Source organism: Talaromyces proteolyticus, assembly GCF_021365285.1.
Source record: "Talaromyces proteolyticus strain PMI_201 chromosome Unknown BGW36scaffold_9, whole genome shotgun sequence".
NCBI lineage: Eukaryota > Fungi > Ascomycota > Eurotiomycetes > Eurotiales > Trichocomaceae > Talaromyces > Talaromyces proteolyticus.
The window spans coordinates 1,083,145-1,106,611 of NW_025764285.1; the positions used below are offsets into that span (position 1 = coordinate 1,083,145).

The following is a 23,467-nucleotide window of genomic DNA, read 5'->3' on the forward strand; positions in this document are numbered from 1 at the left end:
TCCTTGCGGTCTATTCTTGTCTTTGATTGACGGCCCTTCTCTCCAGCAAATAGCTATAGTCAGTTCACCACCTCCAGGCTACCTAAGACAATTGGGCTACACATTCATAGGGATCTACAAGATGATTTCAAGATATGGTCACCATTTCTCTCGTTGATTCCAGGGTCCTAGACAGGCGGGCTGCCCTTCAAATTCTAATAGGTGCATTCGTTTCTTGACCAATTGATGATTTTATTTGAGGTTTCGTGCGAGATGAATGCTAGATTTAGGTCTCTGTTGACATCTAGAGTGGCCTCGGAACTATCTTTAATAATCTACGACAGAACAAATTTGAAAGTCAAGTTGAAGTGAAATAAATTTAGTGAATGTTGATGCACTAATGAGGGCTATTTACTAGAAGGAAATCGCTGGCTTTGCAGAACAATAACAGAAAAACATAAAGGTCCATCACAACAATAGGAGAGTAGTGCCTCAAACGGCAATGAGCGTATAGCGTTTAAAATACAATATAACAAACAAGGAAAATAAAAGAGAGATGATCAAGCCTGTGAGTATACAGTTGGCACGCCAGAAGGCGTCTTTTTGATACCACGACTGAATCCCGACTCTTTCGTTCGGCTGATTGAGTCGGCGGTAGAAGAATCCATAGCAAAATAGCCAATACCACGCATATAGTTGATGCTGCTGCGTAGAGATGCCTTGACTTCATCGTTTTGGTGATGGCCAAAGCTCTTTCGTAATTCCTCAGGTAGCACACGGCCCAGGTATCCTTCTGTGGCTTCGAGGAAATGTAGGACAGGCCAGAGTCGATGCTGGTCACCTTTGTCATGGACAGCAGTTGTCATCTTTTTCAACCAGTCACTTGCACCCATTGGTTGCATCTTATACCCGAATTCTTTAGATAGCATGGTCCAAAGTTCCTTGGTGGTAATACCGTGACTGACGTTGTTCTCAACTGGCAGCTTCTCGTCGCTAAACGTTGTTGTAATAACGGAAGAAGCCACCTGCTGAGCACCAGCCAGAAGGATTGTGGCATCTTGTTCGTCGCCATTGTATGACTGGGTATCGATTGCAGTGGCTACAACCCGCCAGAAGAAGTCATCCGCATTCGACACACCAGATTCAGCAGTACCAATGATCAGACCAGGCTTCACAATTGTAGCAGATATGGAGGGGTATTTCTGGGCAAAGCGTTTCACAACCTCGTCGGCCACAAATTTGCTCTGGGCGTAACCGGTTCCTTGTGATATGAATTCTGCAAGCTGTGCGGCGTCCAGTTCTGTCTCTTCACCAATCGCAACGTGCCCACCAGAAACAAAGGTAAAACGTGGAGGTGGAACTGTAGGAGATTGGACCAAGGAAGCAAGAAGAGACACGACGCTGGAAACATTAGCGCTCTTAAGGCTTGCGTAGTCTGCAACCCAGTGAACAGTAGCTCCGTTGTGGATAACGGCGTCAATTCGCTGGGAAACTTGTCCTTTGAGTTGTTGTAGTTCACTTTCACCAAGACCAAGCTGTGGTTTTGCAAGGTCTCCCACCCAGACTTCCAGTCGACTGGCATGGATTTCTGGTTGCCACCATTTCGCCATTGTTGCGGATGATACAATACGTTGCATCGCATGCTGTTGATCGCGGGCACGAACAAGGGCAACGACGGAGCTAATGTTAGGATCCTCCAACAATTGTCGAAGGAGAACACTTCCCAAGAAACCAGTGGCACCTGTGAGAAGAACTCGAGATCGATAATTCTTAGGCAAGGATACTTTCAATGCCTTAGTCTGCAATTCACCACCTACTTCCTTTTCTAGCTCTTCCATGGCTAGATCCACCTCCTCCAACAAGTTGAGATTCTTTTTGTCGACTTGTGAGCCGAAATTTTCAACCTTCAACGCTATATCCTCCACAGTAATCGAGCTATCCATAAACATTTCCATAGGCAGTTTGACACCATACTCTTCTTTTATAAACGAAGCGAGAGAGACAACACTGATTGAGTTCATACCCGCTTGGACGAGTCCAATGTTACGTCCACGGATTGTTTCCGCGTACGCTTCATCGTTTCCGGCAAGAAGTTGAGTAACCTTTTCGGAAAGTCTTAGCGCAACAGCATTGGATTTTTTAATTGGATTGGCTGCGTGGCTTGCGAGACAACCGCTTTGAGCTGCAATTGCTTCGTGAGTCTCGTTGTCCATAGTCTCCAGCCATTTGGTGATCCTAGTACGGTTTATCTTGCCAGATGGAAGAAGGGGCAATTCTTCAATGGCGATGAAAGTCGATGGTACCATATAAGGTGGTAGACGTTGCATAAGACTGGTCCTCATACTGGGGAGCGTCTTGAATACGTCCTCTAAGCTTGCCCCTGTAAGAGGGCAGAGATCACCATCATTGCTGTTGTTGATGTTTGAGACTTCTTTCAGAGAGAAGAGGGCGACAAGGCTTTCCTTAAATCTTCCTGACCGTGGTAGAGCAACCATTGCATGTTTGACATCTGGGTGAACACTTGCGTGATGTTCAATCTCTCCAATCTCAATCCGCTGTCCACGCAGTTTCACTTGAGTGTCCTTTCGACCAATGAAATGGACGGAGCCGTCCTCTTCAAAATAAACCAAGTCTCCCGTCTTGTAGAAGCGGCGATCACGGTTATAGCTAAGTTGAGATGCAGTCCATGCTGGGTTCTCAATAAATACGGCTGCCGTTTTCTCTGGTTCGTTCAGATATCCTCGTGAGACGATAGCCCCCTCGACTAGCAATTCGCCCACCGCGCCAATCGGTAGAAGAACATCATGATCATCTGAGGCAACTACCCAAAGGTTGCAGCCCATCTTTGTACCGATATTGGCTGCATCCGTTTCACGTGTTATGTTTGTATTGGCGGCAACCGCAATTGAACACTCGCTGGGGCCGTATCCATTGCACAGTCGTACCTTGGGTGCCCAAGTTTCAATATCGATCTTTGATAGGGCTTCGCCGCCAAGAACAAGTGTTTCGAGGGTTGGCACATCATCTGGGCTGACAGTACGAGCCACAGATGGTGTCAAGAAGCTCCATGTAATACCAAGATCGCTGATTACCTCAGCGATGGGAGCTCCCTGGTGTTTAGCTCGAGGAAGACAGATGCAAGCACCGGAGATGAGGCCAGTTAGAGTTTCTAGGATACTGACGTCAAAGGTATATGGAGCTATCTGTAGGATCCGGCTGGAGGGTGACAATTTACCGCGCTTCGCGTGATGAAGAGCCCCAGTAAGGAACGAAGAGTGTTCAATAATACAGCCCTTGGGTCGACCAGTACTACCAGAGGTAAAGATGACATAAAGGATGCTGCGAGGAGTTGCATTGACGATGGGAGGCTCAGGATGAGAAGGACGAGAGCTAAAAAATGAAGCTGAAACGGTTAGAACCGGCAGGTTGAGTGGCCAGGACTTTTTCAATTCGGGAGTAGTTATCACAAATCTTCCCTTGATAGACTTCATGATATACTCAAGACGATCGACTGGGTGTTGAGGATCCAAGAAAACAAACCCACCACCACTCTTGATCACTGCTAACATGGACACAATTGCCCAAGCAGACTTACGGAAGAACAGAGGAACGATGACGTCCGATTCGATTCCGATGTCCACCAGGAAATGAGCTAATCGAGTTGACAGGTCATCGAGCTGCTTGTACGTGAGTCTTCCATCTGCCGCATCAATGGCAAGGGCATCGGGCTGAATTAGCGCACGTTCACGAATCATATCCTGAGCACAACGGTCGATACGATCCTCGTGTGGTGAGTTCCACGCCTCCAATTGCAGTTGGTCATTTTGCCCAAGAAGTGGCAAATCATTTAAGGTTGTGGTAGAAGCAGCTTGCTGACAAAGGATCTTGGTTAAATGATCAAATTGTGCCATGATGTTGTCCATCTGTGCAGCAGAAACTACTCGAGGATCATAACCAGCGTTGACAATGACTTCCCCATCGACCACTTCGCATTCAACAACAATACCGAAAGCGGGTATCTCCAAATCAGAAATTGGAATTCGTTCCATGCCCAGGGGAATTGGAGCGGATTCTTGTTGAGATTGGATGACTAGGAGATTTTGAAATTTGCATGCTGTCTGGCACTCAAGACTGTATCGACTAATGTTCTGAAGTCCGGCGTGCTCGTAGGGAATCATTGAAATCGAGTTATTTTGGATATTTTCTAGAAGTGTACTGATAGACTGTTGCTTGTCGAAGGTGACTCTCACGGGGATTGTAGTAATTAGAGGTGCGACGATATTGCTAATGCCTGGAACAGGGGCGTTGCGCCCACTTTGGGTCATTCCAAAGACAACATCGTCCGACCCTGTGTATCGAGCAATGTTCAATGCCCACGCAGATCGGATAATTGTTGGTAAAGTGATCGCAGTGTCTGGTTTTGTAGGTAAGGTGATAGAGTGTGTCTTCACCCCCGTGGCCTTCGGGCGATAGCCAACAGGTACAGACGGGAAAGTGAGAGCATTAATGTCAACGAAATTAGACTTCCAGAAGTTTCGCGTGGCCGTTTCATCGGTTTCAACCATCCACTTGATAAAAATGTTGAACGATGGAGTAGGTAGTGAATTCTCCTGTTTGTACTTCCTTTCAAGAACGTCAAGCATTAACGCTAGAGACCACCCATCGTAGACAGCATGATGAGCTGTCCATATAAAGTACGCACGAGAGTCTTCTTTAACGATGGCATAGCGAGTCAATTGTTTTCCGTAGTCAAATGTTAGTTCACGATCCTTTTTTAGGTAAACTTGCACATTGTCCCCGGAGTTCCACTGGATCCTGCAAGCATCGGGTGGTAGGACAACTTGATATGCTCCACGATTTTCGTAGTCAACAAGACATGTGCGTAGGATATCTAGCTCTTCTACTACTTGATCCCACGCCGACTGGAAGCGGGCGATATCAATATCACTTGGGAGGGCGTAGAGGGCTTGCAGCGTGTACAGTCCATGTTGTTGCATGGTCAGAGACATGAGACCTTCCTGAAGGGGAGTGGTAGGATAAATGTCCTGCACCAACTCGGAGGACAGTCCAACCTTCTTAGAGCTACTGTTGACGAAGCTATCGACTTCCGAGGATTGAAGAAGGCTAAAAGGAGCAACTTTGAGTTCAAGCTCGAGATCCGAATCCTGCTCCCTAGCCACTACTGCCATTTCTTTTATCGTTGGGTTTTGGAAGATTTCCATGACAGTCAAAGAGATTCCAGCATTGCGAGCAGCTGTTACTAATTGCATGGCAGCGACAGAGTCACCACCCACACGGAAAAAGCTATCCTCGATTCCGATCGCAATTTCTGAGACCTTTAATACCTGTACCCACAGTTTATGCAGCTTCTTTTGTGTAGAAGTTTGAGGGGCCACTTTATTTCCTGAAACAAAGGAATAAGATGATATCTCTTCCAGTGAGAGAGTTTGTCCCTTCGCACGAAGTGCTTTGCGGTCGATCTTCATGGAGGTATTCTTCGGAATGCTCATTACATTGATAAAGAGTGATGGAACCATGTAGGCAGGAAGAGATTCCAACAAAGATGCTTCTAAATCTTTGACAATAACCTTGAATGCCTCGGTAGGGGCTGTAAGGAAGTCAGAATCGCCTGGGAGTGTCGTGGTTTTGCTTTCACCATCTCCAAGGCAAATGAATGCGGCGAGAGTTTGGCGACTGTTCTGACTCAAAGGCTTGATCATTTCCATTGCCACCTCCGTATTGGTAGGCAAGTGGGCCCGAAGTTGATACTCGACTTCTCCTATTTCGATTCGTTGCCCATGGAACTTGACCTGAGTATCTTTACGTCCAGCAAATTCCAGACCACCGTCCGGTCGCTGTCTAACTAAGTCGCCTGTTTTGTACAGTCGTTTTGTTTCTTCAGCCCCACCCCATTCACGAAGCCATGATGGAGTCCGAATGTAGGCTGCATCAGTTTTCTCTTTATCGTTGAGGTATCCACGAGCTAAATTAGGTCCCTGAACGACAAGTTCGCCCACACATCCAATCGGGACCAGTCTGTTGTGGTCATCGGGCTCGGTCACCCATAGCAGACAATTGGTTCCATCACCAATATCACTGCAAGAGCTGTGAGCAGACAACTGATTGTTGCTAGTCCAAATTGAACACTCGGCTGGACCATAACTGTTGATGAGACGCACGCGACTAGCCCAGCGACTGTGAAGGTCACGTGCAATGGCCTCGCCACCTAAAGTGAGAGTCTTCAGAGTTGGAACAAGGTCGGGATGAAGTAGAGAAGCCACTGATGGAGTAAGGAAGGTCCAATTGGCGCGCAGGCGGTTAATTGATCCTGTAATATCATTCATACGTTCTTCTTCTGTAGGAACGCAAACGCAACCTCCGTGTGTGAGCGTAATGTACGTTTCAGCGATACTGACATCAAAGGTGTACGCCGCATATTGGAAGGTGCGCGTTTTAGGGCCAATACCGACCACTGAGGCATTTGCGAGGAACATAGTACAAAGACCTTTGTGCTCAAGAACGATTCCCTTTGGTTTTCCAGTACTTCCGGATGTGAACACAATGAAAGCGGGGTTGAGAGGGCTAACATTAGATCGGGTGTCTCGGCGGTTGACCGAAGCCAAAGATTTGATAAATGTGTGGTCAACCTGGATAACTGATTTCACCAAGGGAGCAAGGCGGGAAGCAAACTGTGGTGCCGAAATGAGGAGATTGGATTTGCAGTTGTTAATAATCTCTTGGATACGGCTGTCTGGGTGAGATGGATCGAGAGGTACACAAGCACCGCCAGCCTTTAGGATACTAATCATAGAAACAATAGTCCATGCCGACTTCTTGAAGCAAACTGGAACCAGGATTTCTGGGCCGACACCTCGCTCTTTGAGAAGTTGAGAAAAGCGTGTGGTAAGGTCATCCAACTGTTTATAAGTGAAATCACCCTCAGAGGAGCAGATGGCCGTGTTATGCGGATAGGTGCGTGATGCGCGTTTGAAGAGGTCGTGGACACACTCATAAACAGGTTTCAAGGGTTTTGAATTCCATGCCCGTAGTTGGCTATAGGTGAGATCGCTTGTAAAGTCAACCTGGTTCAACGGAACGTCCTCAGGAGTGTCAACCAGAATATCAATGGACTTGATGAATGCCTCCGCTAAGTGATTAGCTTGTTCCGTAGATAGAGAAGATGACCTATATGTGAATGCTACTTGCATCACACCACCGGAAACGCTTGCATTGATGGCAATATCATACTTAGAGAAAAGTTAGTGAAGAGATCATGAAGAGACATTTGGTAGAAATTTGTAAAACGTACCTCTGTGGAACCTTTACCACCAACGCTGATAAAGTTAATTGCAGAGTTAAGGCCGTCATGTTCCTCACTCAACTCATTCACAAATGAGAGTGAAGTATTGAAGAGCGATCTGCCATTGAGATTCAAAGCGTGGTAGATCTCAGCCAAAGATGTGTGTTGGTAGGACAAGCTATTCAAAAAGTTATCCTGCGTGCTGTCAAGAATGTCCTTGAGGTATGAGTCTGAGCCTAGCTTCATACGACAGACCAACATATTGATCAGTGGGCCGACAAGGCTGTTGACATTGTTGAGTGGAATATCGCGGCCGTTGGAAAGGAAGCCGAAAGAGACATCATCGCTTCCTGTGTACTGACGTAGTACCAAAGCCCATGCTGTTTGCAAGATGGTGGAAATAGTGACATTTCTCTTAGACGAGAGAGACTGAATGCTAGCAAAGTTGCGAACATCAAATTCCAAAGATTTGGTTTCGCGTGGACTTTCAATTTCGGTATTCATAGATGGGAAATTGCAGGGCTCCAAACCGCTAAGGAAGTCTTTCCAGTATGCAAGGGCTGAGTCTGGCGGTCGCGCGAGCAGGTAAGCGACGTAGTCACTGAAGAGACTCTGTGTAATGGGGATCTCTCCCTTTCCATAAGTAGATGCTAGGTCTTGAAATAGAATATTCAATGCAGTGCCATCAAATAGGGCGTGGTGAATATCGAGTCGACAGAACGTTTTGCCAGACTTATCCTGGCAAATAAGTAGCCTATGCCATGGCTCCAAAGCTCCAAAATCAGTGGCTTGTGGTTCGTTCTGGAGTTTTTCAATTGCATCCAAGCCATTAGTTTCCAAGACAATAGGATCAACGGTAATACTACGAAGTACCAATTGAACAAAAGTAGCCCGGTGGTTGACGCCCTGAATGAAAATCGTACGTAGAATCTGATGTCTGCTCACCATCTTCTTCCAAGCGCTAATAACAATCTGGACATTGATGTGACTACTTGAAGTTATTTCTTGAATATGACTGGTGTGATAACTGCCAGTTCCCTTGGTTTGAGCAAGAAGCAAGCCTTCCTGAAGTGGCGAGCAAGGGTATATATCCTCTACCTCACTTGGTGTTGAGATACCAATCTCAGGTAGTCTGTTATGGAGGAGCATTTCATGCTCGTCATAAGTCATTGCAAGAAGTGGGTAGTTTACAACGCCCAGATCTTTCAAAATAATCGACCATGGTGCCGCATCGGAGACAAGACGGTGTGCCACAAGGAAAAGAAGAGGCTCTCCTTGCTGAGGGAGCAGCAAATGTGCCCCAAATACTGGTCCAGCGATAATATCCAATCTCTTTGTGGTTGATTTAGTAATTGAATCAACATCAGACTTTTTACAATTCTTAGTAACATCGCAAATATAGGAAGACTCGATAGATGAAGAGATTGTGGTCATCCAGTGCCCTTCAGCCCCGAGCTTGAAGCGTGCTCGTAGAGCTGAATGAAGTGTTGCGACATTGTGTATTGCATCACGAACACCACTCTCCGTCACGCCTGTCTTCATGGACACTAAGATACTGTCAGTGAGTGATTGTAGGGTCTCAGAAACAACACCATCATCATCGTTATCTGAGGTCTCATTGATAAGTTCGGATTGGCTTGTTGATAGGTCTGTCCACAAGCCAATTTCGCTATCTGTAGGTAGCGAGGGCTTTTGGCTGGAAGCGATGTTCGCCAGATCCGTAATTGATTCGCTACGAAGAATCTCTTTGATTGTCAGAGAAATTCCTGCATCCTTCAAACTAGCCATTGCCTTCATCGCTGAGATCGAATCACCACCAAGACTGATAAAAGACCGATTCAACATCACTTGATTTGGTTGCAGACTTAGGAGACGGGCAAATGTCTTCTGGATTTGCTCTTCGACCTCGTTTGTTGGCTCAACTGGACCAGAGGAAGCTCCGATGTCTAAGAGCGTGAAATAGGTGTGTTCATCCATTTCCTCGATCCACTTCTTCACTGTACGAGTGTCTGTCTTACTGGAGATTTGTCTCGGCATTTTGGAAACGGCAACGAAGATTGAAGGAACCATGTACAGTGGGAGTCGTTCTTCCAGACTCTTTCGGATAGCTTGGATTCGAGAATCGGCATACTTTTTGACATCTCCTGTAAGTAGCTGGAGATCTGCAGAACCCGAGACTCTGTCTTCAACACCATGTAATGTCATAACAGCTACCAGCTTGTCTTTGCTTAGACCAACCTTGGGGAAAACAACAGATGCTTGCACAACATCTGTATGTGCCTGTAGATTGTGTTCAATTTCCCCAAGTTCAACACGAAGACCACGGATCTTGATCTGGTTGTCTTTTCGACCAACAATAACAATGGACCCATCTTCAGCGTAATAGACAAGATCTCCCGTCTTGTAGACACGACCTGTCTGGGAGAATTGCTGGGAGAGCCAACTGGGAGTATCGATAAAGACCTCCGCTGTCTTCTCAGGCTCTTTGTAGTAGCCGCGACTAACGTAAGGACCCTGGATAACAAGTTCTCCAATTGATCCTAGTGGAGCAAGCCGGTTATGATCATCGGGAATTGTCACCCAGGACTTGCAGCCTACTGGGTATCCAATTCTTGCAGGAGAGGAGTTGGCATCCATTGTTGTCATAATACACACCATTGTAGTTTCAGTGGGTCCGTAAACGTTGATCAATTTCACTGAATTGCTCCAGGCGCGCACAATATCTTGTCCAACAGCTTCTCCACCTGTAATAAGCACTTTGAGAGATGGGATATCTTCTGGTCGTGTTGTGCGAAGCACAGTTGGTGTGAGCATAGCGGCATTGATTTGTAGTTCGTTGGCCGCCGTAACCCAATCTCCATTCCTCTCTTCCTCCGAAGGGAAGCAGACACAGCCTCCTACGCACAGCGTCGAGAATATTTCCATAAGAGACGCATCAAATGTCAAGGAACAGAATTGCAGGGTGCGAGTATTTTCATTAAACCCGTAGAATTTGCTCTGGTAGGTCATACTAGAGCAGAACGATGCATGCTCAATCATAACACCCTTAGGCTTTCCGGTGCTTCCAGACGTAAATATGAGATACGCTAGTTCGTGTGGCGTTGACTTAGGCTTCATGGTGACATATGTAGTAGTAATGAGTCTCTCAATTAAGGACTTCGTGATGATGACAGGAGAAGCCGTTGTATGTACCGTTGCGCTTTCACCTTGGAACATGTTGCATGTCTGGTAGTCAGTAATGACTATAGGTGCTGTGATTTCTTTGATGATAAATTCCATTCGGTCGGCAGGCATTGAGGGCTCGAAACAAATGAATGCTGCACCGCATTTGGCGATTGCAAGCATGGAAATAACGACCAGTGCTGATTTCCTCAAGCAAATCGGAATAACATGCCCCTCCGTGACGCCGAGATCAGAAAGTTCCTGAGCTAAGACAGTCGATGCTTTATCAAGCTGTGCGTAAGTATAGGAGATACCGTCTGACTGAGTGAGGGCAGTGGATGAAGGTCGGAGATCGGCTTGGGCGCGAATAATTCCATCCACTGTTTTGTTAACCGCGGGATAAGGTGTTGCATTCCATCTTTGCATCATCTTCCTATCCTCTGGACTGAATGTCTCGATTTCACCAAGAGCGGTTGACTCCGACAAATTACTTAACTGCCGCACTGCATGTTGGAAGTGTCCTGCGAGCCGTTCAACATTGAATGTAGGTATTAGGCTAGAGTCGTATTCGAAGTTCACGCTGACACTATTGTCCTTGAGGATGTGGCACTCAACGTTAAGGCCATATGTATGGAGGCCTGACTCGTGGATCTCAATTTCTTCCAAACCTAGCGATCCTTCGGTTGCAAAAGGGGTTTGTACAACAAACAAATTCTCAAATTCACATGCAGCTTTGCAGTAATTATTGATCTTGCGAATATTCTGGAGGCCAAGATGCTCGTGAGGAATTGTCTCAGTTGCTTGGATTTGGACCTTTGTAAGGAATTGGTGAACTGAGATGCTAGGGTCTAATACCATTCGGACAGGAATTGTTGTAATCGTAGGACCCATGATATCTACGACACCAGGAACATCAACATTACGGCCACTACGCGTGGTACCGAAGACAACGTCAGAGATATTTGTTGACTGGCCGATAGTCAAACCCCATGCACCAGAAAGAACGGTTGACATAGTGATGTCGGCGTTTCCTGGAAGATCAATGTTCGTCATTGTTAGGCGATGGGATTTGCTGACATGTTTTTTGTACGTCGGGTTTGGTAGTTGCGGAAAGACTACTGGAGCAGCTCCCTCGAATTTGGTTTTCCAGAAATCTACTGAGACTTGTGTGTCTTCGTTTTTCTGAAGATATTGAATGAACTCCTGGAAGGAGGGTCCTTGTCGGATTGGCTGATTCAAGTAAGATTTTGAAACTTGTTCCATCATGATTGAAAAGCTCCAACCGTCGTAGATGGAGTGATGCGCTGTCCAAATGAAATGTCCGTCCTCCGTTGTGCCATATCGAGTGAGAAGGGAGCCCCAAGTGATCGGTATCTGTGTGTCATTTGCAAGGTATGTATCCAAAGAGGGGGAAGTAGCCCATTCTATCTTTCTGCGCACTACAACCTGGCAAGTACCAAATGTTTCCGACGGAACTAATGTCGTTCGCAGTATAGCGTTTTGTTCGAAAACATTAGCCCATGCTTCTCGGAAGCGGTCTTGGTCAATATCACGCGGGAGCCTGAACACAGCACGGTGTACGTAACTGCTAGGGTCGTTGATGGTTAGAATTATCAGACCTTCTTGGAGCGGTGTTGCAGGATATACATCCTCAACAACCTCTGCGCTGAGGCTGGGCACAAAGTCTGCGGCAATACGTTGACCATTTTCAGAACCACGAACAAGACTGAATGGCCCAGCGTAGGGTACTGCGATTGGTGTTTGGGAAGCAGCTTCAATTGCCTTGGCCATGTCACTGAGCCTTGGATTCATGAAGATGCTTGAAACCGTCAAAGATAGACCTTGTCGCTGAGCTTCAGTAGCCAGGTTCATCGCCGCAATTGAATCACCACCAACGCGGAAAAAGTTATCGTTAGCGTCGAGTTGTTCGGTATGTAGGATCTTCTTCCACAACCCGTGTACAATCTTTTCTACCTCAGTGCTAAGGGCCTGTTGACTTCCTCCTGCAAGACCATATGCCTTGAGCTGATCTGTAGTCAGAGCGTTGCAGTGTTCCTTCAAAGCCTTACGGTCAGTCTTTCCAGAGGCAGATTTCGGCATGCTTCTTAATGGGAACCATAGTCGAGGAACCATGTAGGGAGGAACTAAATGTGATAGAACATGCTCAATTTCAAGCATATGGTCGCGGAGGCTATCAGAAATAGGCAGCAACATATCCGAACTAGAATGGGCTGTTTTGGATACTTCGCTTACCCCAAAGTCGAGGAAGGCGGAGAGAATTTGTCGCCCTTGGTCAGAAGCGGGCTGGAGTGCATCAACAGCAACTTGAAGGACCTTGGGGAATTTTGACTTGATATGATATTCAATCTCTCCAAGCTCGATACGCTGCCCGTTCAGTTTGACCTGGGTATCCTTTCGGCCAATGATTGTTAACGTGCCATCAGAATTGAACCGAACCAAATCCCCAGTCTTGTACAACCTTTGCTCTTCTTGGTAGTAATTTGTCATCCAAGATGGACTAGAGATGAAGCTGGCCTGTGTTTTGACTTTGTCACCTAAGTAGCATCGTCCGACAATAGGACCGTGGACTAATAGTTCACCAACAGCACCGACAGGAACAAGTTTGTTATGATCGTCAGTGTCAACAACCCAAGGAACAGAGCCAACAGGGAAACCGATAACATCAGGTCGAAGCTTGGTTTCACTGAGTGGATTGTAGCAGCAGTACACGCAGCACTCTGCTGGTCCATAACCCCCGATCAAGTTAACCCTATCTGCCCAGGTCTCCATACAATCCTGAGGGATAGGTTCGCCACCAAGCATGAGAGTTACGAGAGACGGAACATCCTCGGGCTTGAATAAACGAGCCAATGTAGGAGTCATGAACATCAGATTGACGTTTAGTTCTCTCATCGACGCTGCCATTCTGCTCATGCGGTCTTCCTCAGATGGCACGCAGACGCAGCCACCATGATATAGAGTTGTAAAAGCCTCAAGAATAATAGCGTCGAATGTGTAAGAGGAGAACTGATAGACCCGCGCATCAGGTCCATATCTCATAGCCTTTCCGTGGTACTTAATTGACGAACAGGCAGCTAGATGATCGACCACAGCTCCCTTTGGTTTTCCAGTGCTGCCGGACGTGAATTGCACATACATAATGTTGCGAGGTTGGACGGCTGTCACGATCGGAGTATCATTAGCAGGCAATGAAGATATCATATCGGGTGCTACGACGACCACGGTTTCTAGCAGTTCTTTGCAGCGGTTTTCGGTTTGTGGAGATGCAATGATGAAACGGGCATTGATATCTTCAAGGATACCTCTGAGACGATCGTTGGGAAATTTGGGATCGAGAAGAACGAATGCACCCCCAGCCTTGAGAACAGCGATCATGGCCACGATTGTATAAAGTGACTTCTCAAAGCAGAGGGGAATACAGTCATCAGGCTTGATTCCAAAGGCAGCAAAATGTCTTGAAAGTCTAGCCGTGACTTTGTCTAGCTGCTCATATGTGTAGGTCGCTTCCCATGATTCAAGTGCATGAGCAGTTGGTCGTTCCCTAGCTCTCTGACTAACAACATCGTGCATGCAACGCTCGACTGCGACAGGAACTTCTGCAGTCCACTGCTGCAGCTGTTTCTTGTCTCGGATGCTTAGGAGATCAACTTCAGATATCAAGGTTTCTGGATTCTTGAAGAGGGAGGAGATTGCAGCTGCAAACGTGTGTGCAATATTCAGTGCGTTGGCACTGGTAACTTTGGAGGTCCAATGAGTAAGGTCAACCTTGAGACCATCATCCTCTGTGATTGCCACATTGACGGTAATATCGAACTATGCCAGGGTTAGTACAAACAAGCTTTATGGGTCGTCAAAAAGTGTTACATACCTCTGTTGGGTCAAAGTCATAAACAGCGTCTAGAGCTAGCTCGCTATTTTCTGCAGCCGGGTATCTCTGGAAGGACATAGCAGTATTGAAAAGTTTTTGACCAGAGAGTCCAAGGACATTTTGTAACTCATTCAATGACACATATTGATGCGACATTCCCTGTAGGAATTCATCCTGCATTATTTGCAGGGCCTTCAATGCAGGGGAGCTAGCGTCAAAATTCTGGCGGCAGACTAACATGTGAATGTAAGGCCCTACAGAATCTTCGATGCCTCTCAGTGGGGCATCACGACCAGAAGTCAAGTATCCGTAGCATACAGAGTCAGTGCCGGTAAAAGCACGCAGAACCAACGCCCAGGCTGTTTGAATTACATTGGCAACTGTAAGCCCATAGCGATCGGAGAATGCTGCAAGGCGGTCGCGCGTCAAGTCGGGTAATTCGACATCCACGGATTCAAGAACAGCATCTTGATCGCGGCCATCATCCAGAATTGGGAAGTGGCACGGCTGAATGTCTTCCAGGTGGTTCTTCCAGAAATCCACTGACTCCTGCGTCTTAGCTTCTTGCAGATAAGAGACGTAATCCGAGTAAGCAAGAGCTGGATGATGGTCTAAGAGCTTTCCGCTGTATGCGCGCTTGAGATCCCTAAGTATGATGGCCATTGATGTTCCATCGATGAGAGCATGATTCACTTCTAGCTTGAAGAAAACACTGCCCGTGCTGGTGTGACAGATCGTCAGTTGATGGGCGACCTTGCCGTCAAAAGCGGTAACAGGCTGTCTTTTTCGGAGATCTTCTATAGGCTCATCGCTGTATATTTCTGATACACGCGCTGATATTTCTTTCAGAACTAGTTGGTCATAAGACTTGCCAGATACAGCACTCTGGATAAAGATAGTTCTCAACGCAGAATGGCGATCAACAACCTCCTGCCAGCTCTTAAGCAGCAACTGGGTATTGATACTTTCAGCCGCTTTGGAGGTGGCTTCAATGATAGTGTAGAATTCATAATCGCCCGAGGTCTTCAGCTGGGCTAACAGAAGACTCAATTGCATCGGGGAGCATGGGATAATGGTTTCTACCTGATTGAGACTGTGGACCCCGGCGGCTGGAAGAATTGTCTCCGTCAGTTCCTCTAGCTCAGAGTAGGATAACAGCGGCAGTGAAGGGAAATCTGCGAAGGTAGCAGTCTCTGCGGTACTTATAAGCTGATCAATACCAGCCTCGAGTGATTGACAGCACAGTGCAATCCATGATTTTATTGACTCCTGGCAAGACATGTTCTTGTTGAACTCGAAGGAAAAGTTCATTCTTCCTCTCTCAACGACACTGGCTGTGATTTCGAACAGTGAATAGCGTTGCATAGTAGGACTAATATCTCCAAGATCGGTGCCTGAAATATCAGTCCCTTGAAGGAGTGCGTCAGCTCTCTGCAGCTGCTGATAAAGACCAGAGTAGTTAAAGAGGATCTCGATATCCAAATTATCAACTGCCTTTGAGGCTTCAGGGTTGAGGCAGGCGGCTGTGAAATATGACCATCCGTTGTTTGGGATCTTTTGACGGTTATCCTTTACTCTCTTCACCACATCCAACCAAGTGAGTGTCTGCGAGTCTATATCAGCTCCCACCGGGAACATGGTTGTGAACCAGCCCACAGTTTGGGAAATATCGATATCGGGTGTCCAAGGCTCGCGCCCGTGCCCCTCTAGAAATACTGAAGGTGCAGTTCGATCAGTGAACACCTTTTGGAAAGAGTAGATCAAAGCGGAAACCATCACATCGACAGGTTGAGTTCGTAGTGATTTATGAGCATCGCCCAAGAGGAGAGTTGTTCTTCGTTCATCGAGGGCAAACGAGGACTCGATAATATCACCCCAAGTATTGGACTGGCCAACCATGCTCCAATATTCAAAGTTGCTCTGAGAGGAGTTAAGCATCGTTACATCCTTAGCAGACATGTTGGAAGAAGCATATTCGCTCTGCAATTTGGACCATGTCTGGAAGCTTATAGTTGGTTGCAATTTAAAGCTTCCTGAAACGAGGAAATCTTCAAGATCCTCGAGGATAATGCGCCACGACACGAGATCAATTACGAGATGGTGTACTGTGATAAAGATATAACTTGTTCCGGATGCTGTGCCCATTTGTCCAGCAATAATCGGCCCTTTGGTAATATCCAGGGTCTTTTGAACACTGGAAAATTGGCTTAACATATCCTCACGGTTGGTAAATGCCTGAGTGGGCTCCACCGAGAGGGAGCAAGCGATATCAGTAGTCAGTTTCTGGCGCCAATGCCCATCGATGTGGGCATATCGAGATCGAAGCATCGAATGGCGTTGCACGATAGCTTCGAGGGCGTTCTTGAATTGGTCCATGGGGACATCCTTGGCTAAGCGTAGTACAAAGCTCTGGTTGAAGTGGTTTTGGCCGTATGGCTGCATATCAAAAAACCTCTTCTGGATCGGAGCAAGATCGAAATACTTGTCAATAATTTCAACATCATGAACCGTATCTTTGGAGTTTGTCTCTTGGATTTCAGCCCGTTTTCCAAGTGCAGACACAGTTCGAGAGCGCAATATGTCCTGAACGGTGACGCCGATTTTCTGTGCGCGTAGACGAGACATAACTTGCATTGCGGAAATGGAATCACCACCTAAAATGAGGAAGGAGGTATCGAGACCAATCTGATCTGTTGGAAGATTCAGGGTCTGGCTGAAGGCAAGTTGTATCTTCTTCTCGAGCTCTGAGATAGGTCGATCGCTACCTATTTTCGCGTTTGCAAGTTTGGCGATGGATAGGTAGCTAGCCTCGTCGACATCCTCGAGCCATCCCTTGACATGTTTACGATCCATCTTTCCAGAAAGATTGAGAACAATGTTCCGCATAACCACCCAGACAGCTGGGATCATGTATGAGGGTAGCTTTTCGACCAGTCGATCTTGAATAGTAGCAATCATCTCAGCGGCTTTCTCTTCGTCGGAACCGCCAATCAACTGGACTTCCCGTTCACTGGCATCGCCCTTTCCAGGTGACAGCTGTTGAAGTGAAAGTACACAAACGAGTCGGCCTTTGTAACTACCAGATGAAGGCACTGAGAGCAAGGCGTGTTTAATCTCTGGGCTCTGAGAAAGATGCACTTCAATCTCTGCTAGCTCCACTCGCTGGCCACGCACTTTGACCTGCGTGTCTTTGCGAGCAACGAAACTCAGAGTACCATCGGGGTTGTAACGCGCAAGATCGCCAGTCTTGTAAATCCGCCGGTACTTTCCCGCAATGCTCTTAGATAGCCATACTGGATCGTCAACGAAAGCATCCCGAGTTTTCTCGGGTTCATTGAGATAGCCTCTTGCGACAGTCGGTCCTTGCACGACGAGCTCACCAACACATCCAACTGGGGTGAGTCTGTTATGATCAGTCGGATCGACGATCCAGATGTGTGCACCGACAGCTTTTCCGAGGATAGCGGGGTTGCTTTGTAAAGTCGCTGGAGGGTTTGCAGAGCAGTATACAGAGCACTCAGCAGGACCGTAGCAGATGATAAGATCGATGTGCTCAGCCCATGTCCGAATATTCTCGTATGTAGAAGCTTCACCACCCAATGTAAGGCGTTTCAATGTAGGCACCTCGGCGGGGGAAAGAAGATTTGCAACAGTAGGGGTCAGGAAGCTGTAGTTGACCTTCATACGATTGATCGCGCCAGCAATGTTGTTCATACGCTCAATGTCGGACGGAACGCAAATGCATCCGCCTTTCATCAAGGTAGTAAAGATATCACCGACGCTAACATCGAAAGTATAAGCCGCAAACTGGAAAACACGGGATTCTGAGGTAATGCCAAACGCTTGACTGTGGGCTGCTGCACTTGTTGCAAACATGCCGTGTTCAATTACAATTCCTTTTGGTTTTCCTGTACTACCAGAAGTGAAAAGAACGAAGACTGGGTTATTGGATGTTGTTCGGCAAGGGATGGGGCTGTCGTCCTTTAAGATGTTCAAAAACTCAGGGCTGAATGCTACCACGTGAGGAACCAGGCTTCCAAATTTGTGACTAAGTTCAGCGGTGGTGATAACGACCTTGGCATTGGCATTGCTGATAATGGTTTCTATTCGGTCAACTGGGTGTCCAGGATCAAGTGCCACACAAGCGCCCCCAGCCTTGACTATTGCCAACATTACAATAGCAGTCCATGCTGACTTGTGGAAACAGTATGGAACAAGAACTTCTGGCCCAACTCCCTGTTGGATCAAAAAGCGTGCAAGCCTGTTTGACAATTGGTCAACTTCCTTATAAGTGAAGGACCCATCCCAGGAGCAGATGGCTTCAGCATTTGGGGTTTCGCGCGCCTGGATTTCGATAATTTGGTGGATACATCTCGTTTCAACGTAGGGGAAGTCGTGGTTCCAGTCCATCAACTGAGAGACGTCTCTATCAGAGCAGAGATTAAGTTTACCAATCGGGGTTGATACATTTGAAGAGAGTTGGCAAATAATATGTTCGAGTTGGTAGCAGATACGCTCCACCTGCCATGATGAGAGCACATTGTTGTCAAAGTCAATCAGGAGCTTGATAAAATTACCCTGGAGCATTGCTTGAACAACTAGCGCGTAGGTGTGAATTCCCACAGCTGGATCAGATCTTTGCTGGATACCAATGGTGCTTTTCAAACTCTCGTCTTCCTCGGGTTGGACGACGAGCAAGTTCTGGAATCCACATGCCATGCGGCATTCCCGATTAATCTTGGCAATATTCTGCAAACCAATATGTTCATATGGTATCATGTCTACTGTTTGAGACTGAACCTGCCTAAGGAGTTGGGAAACAGACCGTTCCTTATCAATTGGAACTCTAACGGGCACGGTGGCGATGGTTGGTGCAATCATATCGGTGATTCCTGGGATATCTGCACTTCTGCCCGCAGTTGTAATACCAAATACAATATCATCGCCCGCATCGGAGTACTGGCTCATCAAAAGGGCCCAGGCGGCTCTAATCAACGTAGAGCTTGTAGTTTCAGAAGCTGAGAGCCTGGATAGAGCAAACTGGTGAGAATGGATTTCATTGACGCGTGGTTCATAGGTAACGGATGGCAAATGTGGGAATTTGGGAGGAGATATGCCGGATAGCTGTCCCTTCCAGAAATTTTCAGCCGCTACTGTATCGGCTCTCTGAAGGTGGTCAATAAAATCCTGGAAAGGAACGGTGCTTGCTTCCAGACGGGCCCCGTTGGCCTTGTATAGTTCTTCAACACGCTTTAGAAGCAATGGTAAGGACCATCCATCGTAGAGCACGTGGTGGGCTGTCCAGACAAAGACCGGTGCCTGGCCATCCCTGTCCATAATGGCGTACCTCGCTAATGGATCACCATACTGCATACTCTTCTCAGAATCTGCTTTCAGATACTCTTCAACATTGGCGGGAGCTTGCCACTCGATACCACGGTTTGTGACCACTTGATAAGCGCCCATGTTGTCTCCTGGGACGATGGTGATGCGCAGTATCTGAATAGTCTGAACTGCAATTTCCCAAGCTTTCCGATATCTTTGGATATCAAGATCAGATGGCAGGTCAAAAACATTCTGATAAATATATGTTCCTGGGCGTCTTTGAGTTACAGCCATGAGACCTTCCTGAAGAGGAGTAGTAGGATAGATATCCTCAATCTCCGATCTTGCGACGCCCCATGTGCTGGTTACATGGTCCAGAATCCGTTCCTTATCATTTAGAAGAGAAAATGGCTGAATCTCAGCCTTCATTTCCCCTTCAATTGATGTATCCAATACTTTGGCCATATTCATGAGGGTTGGCTGTCGGAAGATGTTCGACATAGTCAGAATCTTTCCTTCATTTCTAATAGCTTTGACCAACTTCATAGCGGTGATTGAGTCACCGCCAAGTTGGAAAAAGCTATCTTGTCTGCCAATGGATTGACCAGGCATACCAAGAGCTTCTACCCACATACCTTGCAAGAATTTCTCATTCTCGGTTACTGGTGCCTCCTTAGTAATGCTTGCAAGACCGTAGGAGGAGATCTTCTCAGCACTAAATTCTGAGCCCAGTTCCCGAAGATGGCGACGGTTTAATTTTCCAGACACCGACGTAGGCATGCGTACTAATGGAACAAATAACGAGGGGACCATGTATGATGGAAGGTGAAGAGTCAGAGAATCTTTGAGTGCCAATAGAGATTTCCGCATATCGTCTGTCATAGGTACCATCGGTTCGTCGCCAGAATTCTGTCCCTGCGAATATTTGAGACACAAGAAAGCAGCCAAAACGGGCTGTTCATTTTGGACCTTTGGTTTTATCATTTCAACTGCTCCCGATTGAAGAGCGGCGAAATTTTGCTTCAAATGAAATTCAATTTCGCCCATCTCAATCCGCTGACCGTACATCTTGACTTGGTTGTCACGACGTCCAATAAAACTCAGGGTGCCATCCGGGTTCAAATAACCCAGATCGGCCGATCGATAAAGGCGACGAGATTTAGGACCCTTTGGTAGCCATGCAGGGTTTTCAATGAAGGCAGCGTCGGTTTTTGCTTTGTCCTTTAGATAGCCTCTGGCGAGGATCGGACCCTCGATAAGAATTTCGCCGACTGCACCAACAGGGCAGAGTTTATTTGGATCCTCCGAAGATGTCACCCACATAAGAGCTCCCAATCCAACACCAAGATTTGTAGCAGGCGTATCAACCTTGAGATTAACCAGACCGGTAGACCAGATTGTTGTCTCAGCTGGACCATATATGTTGATGAGGTAAACATGTTCAGCCCAAGTTTGAATGTTCTCCTGTTTAACAGCTTCACCTCCAAGAGAAAGGGTTTTCAAAGTCGGAACTTCACTTGGGTTCAGCAGACTCGCCACAGTGGGTGTTAGATATGCCCAGTTGACATTGAGGCGACCAATGACACCAGCGAGGTCATTCATCTTTTCTTCTTCCGAAGGAACACATACACAACCTCCATATAGTAAAGTGGTAAATATTTCTCCAATGCTAACATCAAACGTATATGCAGCAAATTGAAGTGATCGGGATTGAGGGTCAAGACGCATGGCAGCGCCGTGGTTTCTCATACTGGTGCAGAGAGCGTGATGTTCCAAAACAATCCCCTTCGGCTCACCTGTGCTTCCGGAAGTGAACACAACGAATGCAGGGTTTCGCGAAGTAACAACAGCCTTGGAAGATATGCTAGACGTGATTGTTTCGCTAGTCAGAATCTTGTTATACTGCGAATTCGAGGTCATGACAACGACATGGTCCACGATACCGGAGAACATGGTGCCATGTGAATCATCGGTCAAGACAACTTTTGCGTCGCATTTTCGCAAGATTGTCTCAAGGCGGTTGATAGGATGTGCAGGGTTGAGGGCCACACAGGCGCCTCCTGCTTTGAGAATGGCTAGCATGGCCACAATTGTCACTGTTGACTTTTCAAAACAGAATGGAACGTAAACCTCAGGCCCAACGCCCATGTCCCGAAGGACAGTAGCTAGTCGTTCAGCCCATAAGTTTAGCTGCCTATAAGTCATTGGGCCTCCATATCCCACAGCAGCAGTTGCATTCGGCTGAAGAATTGCTCGCTGTTCAAAAAGAATGTGAAGGCAAGAATCAACAGTTTCCGGGAGTGCGGCATTGATAGAGAACAATTGATTCAGATCATGATCGGAGCACAAGTCTAATCCTGAAAACTTCTGGGATGGCGAGCTTATCACAATTTCTAGACTTTTCTCCAAAGAACCGGCAATACTAGCCATTTGCGCAGCACTAATTGCCTGTGGAGCATACTGCAGAACAAGTTTCACGTTGTTCTCGTTGCAAAGAAGACTGGCAACAACTTTGTACTGTAATTATAATTAGTCTTCGACCTTGGGTTTATCTATGCAGCACTGTAATTTAATTCTTACCTTGGCTATTGCCTCATCGGATTCTGACGGAGATGAAAAGACCACTTGAACCGCAGTATCACAGATGGGAGTCGTTGGCACCAAATCAGAGAGGGAAAGATTCAGATATGGCGAGGAGCTGGCATGCCATTTTTCCAGGCGATCGGCAGCTTCGCCAACGGTGGTCTCTCCCTCCCATTCGACATGGCAGAGATTGTTCTGCACGGAGTCACTTCGGGTCACAGTACTCACAAAGCTTAGCGAGTCTGACGCAAGATACCGGCCCAAAACAGCTGCCCAGGCTGTCTGGAGAGTAACTATCGTAGACGTCGTGGATGCTTGTCGGAAAAATTGGATGGTTGAGCCTGCAATCTTGCAGTCGACCGAGGCTCTGCCGGTGGCGGCAGCGGAAGGAGCAGCCAGGTGACTCAAGAAACAAGGCTCAAACTGGGGTAGGCTCTGTTTCCAGAACTCCTGCGCGTTTTTATACTCCATTTTTGTGTATCTGTAGGTTAATTTACCCTATAGGTTTTGGGGGAATAATTTGGAGAGAGGCGTTAGTGCATTCAGAATAGACCTCGTGTTTCTAGCACGAAGATCTCGGATATTCTGTAATTCGTGTCTTTCAAATTCGTAAATCGCTACACAAACCTTGATACTGACCTGTTTATTATGTAAGAATATGCGCGGTCGTAATGGATGTCTTGATGGATGCCGGTTATGTAGCTTTATGGTTCCTCAGGTAGTAGTGAGGAAGGATGACTCAATGACCAATGAGAAAATGGTTGTTAGAAGGGAATAAATGTATGTCTGAGGCTGGATGGGGAGAGAGCAGGGATTGGTATGGCTAGGTATGTTTTTAGAAGGTAATAAGAGGGATGCTGCGCCAGGGCTCTTGTTGGTCAAGGGAAAGATAGGAGGAAAGAGGAAGATTTGCTTGGTAAAAGCAGTTCAGTGTGAGAATAGAAGTCAAAGAGAAACCCCTAAGTCCGTTAAAAGAATATTTCCTACGAGCTATTAACAAGCTACCACGTGCGGCTTAGCCCATCATAGATGCATAATAGAATTGCTTCATCGTCCGTTTTCAGCTCATTAGAGAGCACTGGTGGGCCAACCGCCCGTGCTGACAATTGGGCCCCCAATGTACTCTGTATTCCTACGTATAGCTTGTCCTAGAATAACTAGAATAATGGCTAAGACAGGCACTTGTTACTATTCGTCCCTCAGGCTAGAACGCACTAGAAGGAGGCTAA

The 23,467-nt window shown here is 46.9% G+C and overlaps 1 protein-coding gene across 1 annotated transcript; it reads right to left on the bottom strand.

Moving 5' to 3' along the window:
• Positions 1 to 539: 539 nt before the first annotated feature.
• Positions 540 to 22,709, bottom strand: BGW36DRAFT_429947 (putative nonribosomal peptide synthase; the record flags this gene model as incomplete). Its single annotated transcript, XM_046220769.1, has 4 exons — positions 540 to 7,226; positions 7,289 to 14,275; positions 14,331 to 22,172; positions 22,236 to 22,709. 4 exons carry the CDS (start codon positions 22,707 to 22,709, stop codon positions 540 to 542), a joined length of 21,990 nt encoding a protein of 7,329 aa, XP_046069593.1.
• Positions 22,710 to 23,467: the final 758 nt, after the last annotated feature.